At 35.3% G+C, this 12659-nt stretch overlaps 1 protein-coding gene across 1 annotated transcript in view; it reads left to right on the plus strand.

Moving 5' to 3' along the window:
• Window positions 1–654: 654 nt before the first annotated feature.
• Window positions 655–12659, plus strand: part of LOC138712137 (cytochrome P450 4C1-like) — a 28619-nt gene continuing 16614 nt past the window's right edge. The window contains exons 1-4 of the mRNA XM_069843602.1: window positions 655–754; window positions 6217–6389; window positions 10483–10589; window positions 12492–12582. Of these exons, the coding sequence (XP_069699703.1) occupies window positions 6218–6389; window positions 10483–10589; window positions 12492–12582 (370 nt within the window). The 5' untranslated portion in view covers window positions 655–754; window position 6217. The remainder of the gene's footprint in view (window positions 755–6216; window positions 6390–10482; window positions 10590–12491; window positions 12583–12659) is intronic.

A 12659-nucleotide genomic window follows, 5' to 3' on the forward strand; every position in this document is an offset into this window, starting at 1 on the left:
AGACCTGGCATTTGAGCTGTGCGAGAGGGCAAAGAATGAGCTATCAAAATGAGAGTTTGTTTCATGATAATTAATATTAAACGAATCTATCGATACTGGAGTTGCCCTCGGACTAAAACCTATCTTTCTCCTCCATACCCATTGGTGATATGAACTGTTCATTTTCTAGTGAAATTTTAGAAATAGAGAGCCTACATTTTCTGATATTGTTCGTGTCGTTAACGTAGATATACCCTTAACGTGGTAATATAGTTTTGATGTCCTGCATTTAAAACGTTTCTTCAATTGTGTAAATAAAGCAAATTCTAAAATGTAAACAGATCCATGAGTTCTTCAAACACACTTTAAATTATTGTAGGCCTATTTCATTTTAAAAAGTGTTTTACTTAAAATTCCGCACCTTGCACAAGCAGACTCTACTGAAATTGTTACTGTTCCTTATCGCTGGACTTCAAGTGATTCTCAGTATTTTCAGATTTACGTCATACTGAAATTGATGGTCGCTACTCAGACATATAAATGTCATTTTATTTCACCTGAATCCCCGTTGTTTTGTTATTTTCAGCATTTCCGCGAGGCAGTGTTCAAAGTTGAGGCTTTATCATATCTAATCTTAGCTACAACTTAGACATGCTGACAGGACAATTATTTAAAGGCCTTCAACACGTTGTGTAATTACAGATTTTCGTTTCGTTAGAGCAGTGTTAGCAACCGAGATTCAGGCGAGTAAAACATCATCAACTGTGAGGTACAGGTAAGGGCATTTCATTATCACAATATATTTCAGACTGCCAATGCTTGAAATGCGTTGACACGGAATCCAAGTGGCTACAAAATACAATAGATTGGAATAGGTTCCACCCAAAATAATAGTACCGGTAATTTATTTACTTACAAGCAAACATTCTCATGGAGGCATATAAAAAGTTATTTTTTTTCTTCCCCCATCTTAACAATATCAAAACAAGTGCCTATAAAAATTTTGGCCACTCGAGCGCAATTACGACGGCCCCCCAGAAAGTAAGTTTCCCTGGACAGTTTACAGAAACGAAACAAAATTTCAGGGAAAAATTTATTGGAACAGATACAGATATTGTTGAATTATTTTTCAACATATTCTCCACCGGTAATGAAACAGTTGTTCTCATACCGTGGAATCAACTTTTGTATCTCCGTGTCGTAGATGTCTGCCTCCTGGGATCGGAACCAGTGTGTGACAGCCGTCTGCACTTCTCTGCTGATCTTACAGTATGAGAAATTTCTCAATTCGGGTAGGGAATATGTTGAAAAATGGTTCATGAAAATGTGTTTTCTTCCTGTAAACAACCCCAGGATAACTTACTTTCTGAGGGCCCTCGAAATAGCGCTCCAGTGGCCAAACTTTGTATAAGCACTTGTTTTGACATTATTATTAGTATGGTGTAAGAATAATACATTATGCAACGAGCCTATAATGGTAGTAATGCGCTCGTTTCATAATTTTCATACGAGCGTCTTAATTACCATTATAGGCAAGTTTCATACGACTTTTTATGCTCGACCATATTTTGTAACTTGAAATTATTCAGAAGTATTCATGTTATGGTTATGTAAGTGAGGAATGGAACTGACCTGAATTGTGAGTTGTGCGCAGACGCGAAAGTATTAATTTTTTCCGAAACAGGAATGTCATTGACCTTGATATAATCTAGAGAATAACATGAAGATTAGGCTTGATATAACCTGGAAATTGATTTAGAATTGAAAAACAAGATGACAAATTGAATTTATTTGAATATTATTTACAATTAACGCTAATTATTATAGTAACAAAACATAACCTTCTGCGACAGTATTGGATTTCCAGCCTCCGTGACTTTTCGCTAATTGTCTTTCGATTGCATATCAGAGAATAATCGATACTTGCGGTTTTATAATGGTACAACCAGTACAAAGGTGATTTCTCATTGGCTGAACAACTGAATTATAATGAATAGATGTACTCTAATGAGGTGCATTAAAGGGGTACTACCATGTGTATAATTACTACATTTAGGCATGGTCGAGCATAAAAACAGTTAACTTTTTATCTGCCCCTAAGAGAATGTTTGCTTGTTATATTAATCGTTCCGTAGGAATTATCGCTCTTGAACTATGAGTTACTTATTATTACGAATTGTCATGGGTATGCATCATCACGTAATAGAGCCACCGATTTTAAAACGTGTGTAAATATTAAATCGAAAGTTACAAGCCGCGTCGCTGTATTTGCTGCGTGGTTCCTCCTCTTTGGTTACGTCTTAAGCTGGCCGCGTTGTTGCACATTCGATACCTGCTTGTTCTGAGCAAGTAAGCCAGCCGTGCACAAGATTCCAAAGATATTGGAGGGATAGAAGGAAACACATGTCATGTGATAACTTGAAGCCGGTTTGTAAGAGAGGCATAGCAAATATTATGAATTTATAGCGCATAATTTATAAATCATTAAAAATGACCAAATGGACTGAGCCATTTCTCGCATCATACTCTTCAATTACCATTTCTTTAAATAAGATTCATAGTCTCCATCTCATCACCAGGTGCGGTTCTCCCTCAACATGTGGGCCGGTATCATTGGTGATCGATTAGTTGGACCCCATGTACTTGTAAACAGACTTACGGGGCAAGCGTACACAAACTTCCTGGAAAACACCATATCTCATGTTTTAGAAGACACTCCATTGATCAATCGTCAACACATTCACTTCTTGCAAGATGGCGCTCCTGCACACTTCAGTCGTACGGATCGCCGGTACTTGGATCGAAGGTTTCCTGATCGATGGATAGGTAGAGGTGGCCCAGTTGCTTGGCCTCCACGCTCACCTGATCTGAACCCTCTCGATTTCTACTTGTGGGGCCATTTAAAATCATTGGTTTATTCGTCTCCGGTGCCTGATTTGGAATCCCTTCGGAATCGAATTGTGGCATGTTCTGAGGACATACGTAATACTCCTGGAGTTTGGAATCGTGTTCGCAAGTCAATGAGACTTCGATGTGAGGTCTGTATTCAAGCAGGAGGTGGTCATTTTGAACATCTTCTGTAATGACAACGACCTGCGGAAAGAAAAACGTTCCGGTGAATTTCAATGTTGTGAAGGCCATAACTCGGAAATGAAGCATTTCCGGACACATGTTGTAATGAACTATTTCGATTGTCTACATGTGGGAAATACATACCTGAAATTATGCCCCGTAATTTTTAAACATCCTGTATATAATTACGGGAGCTATATTTTATTACTGATGATTTTAATACATTTTGTAACTTCATAAATGAATGACAAACTAAAATGCATTAACATTTTCCTCGTAGTGTTTGAACATCGAAATGCATGAAAGAAGAATTTATCAACTCCTATCTTATCACGAGGTGCAGACAGAATTATTTGACAAGGAAACCCTGTCAAAGGCTATTATTGCATTTTAAAGTAAAATTGGCATTAACACTTGAAAGTAATGTATAGTCTTTATTCGATTACACCAACGTTTAAGTATTATATTATTTTTATGCTCGACCATGCCGAAATGTAGTAATTATACACCTGGTAGCAGTCCTTTAATGCATGTTCATTAAAGTACACCTATTCATTAAAGTTCAGGTTTTCGATTATTCTCGGATATGCAATCGAAAGACAACTAGCAAAACGTCACGCAGGCTGGAAATCCAACACTGTCGCAGAAGGTTATGTTCTGTTACTATAATAATTAGCGTTAATTGTAGATAATATTCAAATAAATTCAATTTTTCACCTCGTTTTTCAATGTCGAATTCAATTTCAAGGTTATATCAAATGTTTATCTTACTCTCTAGGTTATATCAAGGTCGTCGACATTCGTTGCCCGGAAAAAATCAATACTTTCGCGTCTGCGCACATCTCACAATTTACGAGATTGCACAAGGTCAGCTCGCTCCCCAGTCACATAAGAATAACACGAATACTTATGAATAATTTCAAGTTAGAAATATGGTCGAGCATAAAAAGTCGTATGAAACTGGCCTATAATGGTAATTAAGACGCTCGTATGAAAATTATGAAACTCGCTTGCGCTCGTTTCATAAACATCCTCGCGTCTTAATTACTATCATTATAGGCTCGTTGCATAATGTACTATTCTATAGCGATGTACTTTAACAGCACAAGTTCTTTATTTTTTTTTTTTTTGAAAGTTAAAATATCGCCAAGAGTAAATACAAGGTGTAAATAATGTTTTAAAATTCCTATGGAAATATGACTACAACTGTACTGTTGAACTTTGACTCCGGAGTAATCAGAGGGCCAATTACTTATCTTTCTGTGACTGTACCTCTATGTCTCCTTTGTATCTTAATGAACAGGCAGCGGAACTTAGTGCCCGATGGGAGAGACACAAGTGATTTCAGATTAACAGTGTTCTAGAGTCCCTTTACTATGTACAATTGAAGGCGACGTAGGTCGTGCCCTGTCGTACTGTCCTTTAGTTGTTCCCAAGATGGAGTCATCACAGTTGTTTGCTGTTTACTTGGTTTGTGCAGTCGATGAGTAACTTACATCATGAGCTACAGACCACAGAAGTTCTCATTAATTTTGAAAAAAAAAATCGTGATAAAATATTATATTCCGCGTTTTAACGCTAATTAGTTGTAAGGTAATCGCAACAATTCCGTATAAATTGGAAAGCGATATTTACGTGAAAAAAAATGCTAATCCTATATTACATATTATTAGGTATCAAAATAATGACAAAGTTTCCTAAATCAATTTCTTCTACATATTAAAATTAAGCACAACTTTATAACACTGAGAAAAAAGCATTACATGAGTTATGTAACTCTGCTGTTTCTATTTGTGGAATGAAAGCGTAGCAGAAGTAACAATATATTTTTCTTTCATTCTGCGCCTAAGGTCACTAACATTTAAAATATACTTCGAGAAAAACCTTTCTGCATCAACAGATGTTCAAGAAACCCAGACACATTTCAACACAGCAGATGCAAAGTCAGGGCAATTCAACATGAGATCTCGTAATGTCTCAATCACGTCAACTATAACATGGGAAGTGCTGGATGATTGTGTCAAAACTATTCCTTTCAAAGTAAGGAATGCTACACTCCAATCAGGACTTTTTATATCCTTCAAGTAACTCATTGTTTTAACTCTTTCTCTGAGTGTATTAACATTATCAACATTTATCTGTGCAATATTTACTGGATTAATAATTCATTTAAATTTACAAACAATAAATATGAATCATGTAACTCGCATTTTTCAATTTTCTAAATCCCTAGTTTACTGACATGCTTAAGTAATTCTTATAGTCTTCTTTAAGTCCAAACTGAAATGCTTAATTAATTTGCCTACCGACTCCCCTTCATTAGCAATAATTAATATATTCATTATTCGAAAATCTGTGGTCTCTACTTATCTCTCTCCACTGTTGACCAGAATCTACTTAGGTGCAAGTAAACAAACCTGTATCTACAGTAAAGGAACAGCAAACCTGTTTCATAGGACACTAAGTTTCGCTGTCTATTACTGACATATACACAGATAAATGTTTTCAGAAAATTATTTTCATTTTGATCATGTGTTTTATTTTATGTTCTACTGAATACAGGGATTCTAGACTTGGGATAGAAAACGTTATTAATGAACCATGCATAAACGATGGATGTATAAGAAGTGTGTAACTATACATGGGAATTGCTTTGCTTAATTTACACACACGAAATCCCCTGTTTAAGCGTTGTTTACAGAGAAAAAATGACCGCCTCTCTAACAGCTGTTCGTCTCGATTATCATTTTAAGTTGATGGTTGCCTTGTAAACACAGAAGAACAAATCAAAGATCACAGAATAATTAGAATAATACTGCTGTAGCTGTACTATTTGATTAAATATTGCGTGGTAATCAATCTAGCCCAGTTGTACTATCACTACTTAGAGCGAAACCCTAGCACAGACTATCGGATACAATAAAAAAAAAATAATTATTCTGTTAACTTTCGTAATAACATAATGACGAAATTATGACGTACTGTAGTCCTATAAGAGTTATATTGTTATACAGGACTTATACAGTGATTATTAGTCAGGAATTTACACACGACTTACGAACGAGATATTTACTGTGTAAGATAGTTGAAAGTCTGTATAAGAGTTTTTTTTTTGTTAATAACACAGTTCGCCTATTACCGTAACGCTTCTTTTATGTGTTGCAGCATGGATGCCGGCTTACTGCTTGTCGCAGCACTGATCGTGCTGGCGACCTGGTACTTCTTCCTACGGGACAGCAAGAGGGCCCAGTTCGTGCGGACAGTGAACCTGTTGCCAGGGCCAAAGTCCTATCCAATCATCGGCACCCTCTTGCCCATTATCTCGGCCAAGCGTAGCGGTGAGAAAAATCAAGTCCTAATACAAATGTTTGTGTGCGAATGTGGTCTAACTTTATGGTTTGGTTTGATTTGATCCGAGACAGATCATACTGGACATTCCATGTGAAAAACCTGACAAATCTGTAATTCCTCGAAGAAGATATATGTACAGAGAGGTATGAAATACTTTATTGTGTGAAGTCTCTTCTCGTTTAAATCCATTAGTTTTCTTGTTTTAATGCGTTAAATTTATCGTATTTTCGTACAAATCACCAGTTTCAAAGGTCATCAGCTTGAAACGACTTAGGATAGACACTTCAACAAAAGTTCATATTACAGCGGAGAGTAGGCCTATGATTTGCATAACTATGCTTGTACCTTATTTTATAATAATATTTAACAGGGGCATAAGTAGATATATCGATATTTGATTGACTTTCCCATGGAAAACAATTGAATATATATATATATATATATATATATATATATATATATATATATATATATATATTCCCCTCCCCCCCCCTCTCTCTCTCTCTCAAAAATTGTGTCAATTTTAATTTCGGTGTAGCATAAAGAAGTGCTCCTGTAAAAAATTAATATTGTTAAATTATATTAGCGTCGCCCAAGTTCCGAATCGGGTAATTCTGTGCGGACGAATCGCTTCTGTACGCGTGACGCAAGCAAGAATATTCCTGCACCGCTAGCTGTTCGAGAAATTACACAGTTGTAAGATTTTTGCTGTCTGATTTCACATGAAATATCCCATACTTAGACTTACATTAGCCACCATTGCGTACCCTAATAGTGCGATGACTTTCAAAGTCTGGCAGCTGGCCTGGTGTCGAAGATGAGATTCTTGAGATCTGTACAGCTGTCAAAAGAAAAAGTGGCCGCTCTCCTGAAACAAAGTTCCCTTCGGGTATCTTCGCTACAATTCGGAGACAGGCGATGTTACATGTTGTTGGACCACGTTGCCTGATATCTGCAGTTATAATTGAAGTATTCTCTGTGTTGTCGATAGCATAATGGTAGCGTTCAGGCCTCTTATTCATGAGGTCCTGCGTTCGACTAGAACCACGTGCTTTTTATGTTCTTTTTGTTCCGTTTTTGAGAGAGACAAACTATACATAATGGCTTCTTTCTCTTTTACGATTATTTTAGTAATTAACATCAGGTTCATTAATATATTATGCCATGACTTTATCATTATGATATTGTGGCTGCAAATGGAAAGAAAAAAGATTTTATTCTCAATAAAAATATCTTTCGTGGCATAAACAAAACAAATTTACTGGCGTCGGCCTTAAAACATTCAAACAATTAAGCGTTCAAAAAACAAAACAAAAAGCCACAATTCAATATTTATTCTATCTTCCTCTTATCTCGATCATCTTGCAGTCGAGTGGGCATGGAATTGACTAGTCTTTGCAAATAGCGACTGTTTTTAGACACGATATTCCAGGCATTCTGAACATACATGCATAAGTGTTCTGTCCATGGGCAGGTCTTTCATTGCAAACCCAGCAATCTCCAATCTTTCCTATTTTCTGCCTTCCTCTTAGTCTCCGCATATGATCCACACATCCTAATGTCGTCTATTATTCTTTTCAACCAGAGACCCAACCAATTACTTTTTATCTTTCTAATCAGTTTCAGCATCATTCTTTCTTCACTCACTTTTTCTAACACAGTTTTATTTCTTATTCTATCTGTCCACTTCACACGCACCGTTTTTCTCCACATCCACATTTCAAATGCTTCAATTCGTTTCTCTTCATTTCGTCGTAATGTCCATGTTCCTTCCCCATACAATGCCACACTCCACACAAAGCACTTCACTAGTCTCTTCCTTAGTTCTTTTTCCAGAGGTCCGCAGAAGATCCTTCTTCTTCTTCTTCTTCTTCTTCTTCTTCTTCTTCTTCTTCTTCTATTAAAAGCTTTCTTTGTTCATGTTTGCAGTTTTTCTTGGGAAGGATAGGCCTAAATGCGGTAACATCCCGTTGCTTTCCCCACACCACTATCTCTTTCGCATCTTATTAAATTCCAGGGGACCCAAGCGTGGAGATGAGGAGAGTGGATTTGACTAATTGGGCCCTCCGGACTTCACCGAAAGTCACGGCAAGGGTTAAATATTAATTCTATCAGGATGTTTGACCCTATCAGAGATCGGGAAATCTCAATTAGCCTTTGCCCCCCGCATCCTGGACTAGCTTCTAAGAATCATCAGAAAATCTTAGAGTGTGATTGGGCCAATTTTTCCGAGAATGTTTCCACACTTTTGCCCTCGTAGCTCAGCGGAAGAACGTCGGAATTTAGATGTCAACATCTCAGGTTCAATTCCTCGTTACTCCTTTTCATTTTATTGTGGTTCAAGATAGTATAATGTAATAATACAAAAAGAAAAACTAATACCAGTATTATGCAACTGGATTTTTCCAAACCTAATATTAAATTTATGTTAGTTATATCGCTAAAGAACTATTACAATATAAATAACTTGAATATTATTTATACAGTATCACTAAAGAGCGATAACACAATATAAATTATAAATATCGGTTTGTTTAATTAATATAAGATATTATATAATACGTATTTAATTATCTAAATAAAATAACCTATTTTACAAAGAAAGATGTTTATTTGTGTTATAATAATTACTTACATAAAATACAGATGATTTATATTGCGAAAGAACAATAACAATATAAATAACTTGAATATTATTTTATAATGCTAATGAAGGAAAACAATATAAATGATAATTTGAATATTATTTATATCGCTAAAGAACGATAACAATATAAAAAACGTGAATATTATTCATATCGGAATTTCACAGATTTATTACAGATGTATTTAAGAAATTGTAGAAGAATAGTAATTAGTAACAGTGTCCTATTTATTCTTCTTGGAGCCAAATTTGTAACTTTTAAAAGTGTGGTTACTATGTTGAAGTGTATGTGTTGCAACGGATGCTTGATTTGTTATGTATGTGAGTCAGTTATGGGATGCTTGATGTCGTCGCAATGTCGTAATTATAGTTTGATTGTGTTTGTGTGACTATTGTGTATTAATTTATGATGTATGGTACGGAAAGCTGCATATTTGTGTTATAGAAGTGTTACGTATGTGTGTTGTTAATGTTTTTGTATGTTTCAAATTGATAACTGATTTTTTTTTTTTGCAATCGCAATGCCTAATTTACGGATTGTTTATGTTTTGTTTGCATCGCTGAAGCTAATTTAATTTTGTTTTCCATTTCTCTTTATGCTTATCTTTTTTGTGTATAAAACTATAGCCCTAACATACACATGTAAAATAGGGCTAACCGCCATTGAAGATACTGTAGCTACAATAGTAATAATTATTATTCATATCGTTATAAAACGATAACAGAATACAAATGATGACTTGAATTTTATTCATATCTCTAAAGAACGATAACAAAATATAAATAACGTGATATCCATCAAGAACGATAACTGGATATAAATGATAATTTGAATATCATTTACATCGCTAAAGAACGATTAAAAAATAAAATGAAAACTTGAAGCAGGCGCGAACCCAGAACCTTTGAATCATTAAGCAAGCACTCTACCGCTGGTCTGAGAGGAGCAGATATGGAACACTTTCATAGTTCCGCAACTGCTTGTACAAGCACATGCATCGTGTAACATCGCCGCGACCCGAAGTGGACTTTGAAAATATTCGCTGTTCACGAGTGCGGCCACTTTTTTTTTTTTTTGACAGCTGTACAGGGAATTACGAGGGAGGATAGATACTGAGACTCGAATTCGGAACCTCATGAACTGTAGCCAGAAGCTCTTTAACCTAATAGAATGATGATGATAATGATGATAATAATGATAATAATAATAATAATAATAATAATAATAATAATAATGAACATTTTCTTTTAAGGAAAAATTCTTTTGTTCTCACCAGGAATCGAACACGGGAACTCCCTCATGATTGTAGAGACTGGATTAATCTTGCTCAGGCGGGCTTATGTGAGGGCGGCAATGAACTTCCGATTCCTTAAAAGGCAGAATTAAGTAAGGATTATGAATTTTAATTACCCGTACATTTCTTGTGTAATTTCAGACGTGTTCAAAGTGGCCGACAAAATTATCAACAAGTATAAGCCACTGTTTCGTTCCTGGATGGGTGGTTACGCAGAGATCAACATCATAGAACCAGAACACTTAGAAGTAAGTATTCTGCAATAATTTTTTATTTTGGAAGAGGGTCAAGACGTTAAAGACAACGCCATTTTATTCTACCCTTAATTTGCCTACACATGCACCTTGCACTCCAGTAATTAGGCCTATATTCTATTAATCTAGCAAACATTGTAAGTCATAATATGAACTGTAGATATTTGTACATCTGTTGCTGTCTAATAAATCACGTCTTATCCATCTTTATGACGCTTAATAATTTAGTTATACTTTTTAATGCACTTTAACCATCTTATTAGTAGTATTTATTTATTTAACCTGGTAGAGATAAGGCCGTCAGGCCTTCTCTGCCCCTCTACCAGGGGATTACAACTATAATATGAACAATAAAATTACAATTAATATTAAATTTACAATTAAAATTACAATAAAAATTAAAGTACGACAAGATTACCTGATTAACGAAAGCTAGACATTTTATCATAGAAGTTAAGAACAAAGAATATTTTTGTATTTACTGAATTACAAATTAAACCTACAATAACAAAATAATATAGTGATGAAATTACCGGATATTGAAATATTTTGTGATAAATTAAGAGAATTATTTACAAGAAACCATGTCTGAACGAGTCTCAATTACTAATCAAGTGCCTAGTAAGTTTGCGTTTGAATTCAATTTTATTTCGACAGTCCCTGATGCTAGCAGGTAACGAATTCCAGAGTGTTGGCAGGGCTATTGTGAAATAGGATGAGTATGATGAGGTGCGATGGGATGGTATTGTTAGTATTGTTTCATGGCGAGGGCGCGTGTTCAGATTGTGGTGGGAAAAAAAGGTAAGTGAAGCGAGACGACAGGCACGAAGGAATAGAAGAGTTCAAGATTTCGAAGAGAAGGAGAAGTGAATGTAAATTTCTTTTCTTATCTAGTTTAAGCCAACCTATTGTTTCCAGGGATGGAGTAATATGATCATATTTACGAACATTGCATACAAAACGTACGCACAAATTATGAGCACGTTGAAGTTTCGTTTTGTTGTCGCTGGAAAGATCAGTCAGTAAAATGTCAGCATAGTCAAAATAGGGAAATACAAGCGTCTGCACAAGGGACTTTTTTAAGCAAGAGGGAAGATGAACATTTATCCTTTTTAGCACATGACTTGCTTTATCTGTATATAATAATAGTATATTATGACGCAAGTTTATAATGTAATAATTAGGGCTCGGATTTTGAAGATCTAAAAGTTAGTATTGCAACGTAGTATAGTTCAAGCAAAGTAAACATTCCCTCTTTCTCAGGTAGAATCCTCGTTTTCACTAGGTACTTTGCTACGTCTGGTGAACATTGACTCTGAGATCTATTCACAATTTTCGACAATAAACGTAAACAGAAGGAAGATTACAATTACCTCCCCACAGGTAACAAAATCTGTGGCACAGTTTACACAAAAGACAATTCTTTTCATTTCAAATACCGTGTGTTGAGCAAAGACTCTTTAGATTCCAAAGAAGTGTAAACCAAACGCTTACCTTACATATTCTAACACAAAACTAATTATATATACTCTCTGTCATTTTTAACTTTTAGGTTCTCAAACTCCGAGCCCTAGTAATAATTGTATAACATTATAAATGAGGTTCCTACTCCATTTTTTATTATTTAATTCATGTTACGAAATAATATTAGGCTACAAATCTTCCTTTACTGTTTCTGTTTATAATTATTAGTAACCGTATGCAATAAATTCTTCGGGAATAAATAAAACACATGTGTGATACGATGTGAGTAAATTATATATTCAAATGTTAATTGGAAAACACTTAAAAATTCTTATGAAGATGGGAGAACAATGTTTGAGATCGGACAGCCTTTAACCTTGATTACCGTATTTTTTATTAGCCACGGTTACTTAAGAGTGCAACTTGTTACAGGTGATTATGAGTAGCAGCAGGCACTTGCAGAAGTCCTTTGCGTACGAATTTATGCATCCCTGGATTGGCACTGGCCTTCTCACTTCCACAGGTAATACCACTCTCGATTTAATAAAACCCTAGATCATATATGTAACAGCTAGATCATATCTGTAACACATAACTCAT

The sequence above is a fragment of the Periplaneta americana genome, chromosome 13, assembly GCF_040183065.1.
Source record: "Periplaneta americana isolate PAMFEO1 chromosome 13, P.americana_PAMFEO1_priV1, whole genome shotgun sequence".
NCBI classification, from domain to species: Eukaryota; Metazoa; Arthropoda; class Insecta; order Blattodea; family Blattidae; genus Periplaneta; species Periplaneta americana.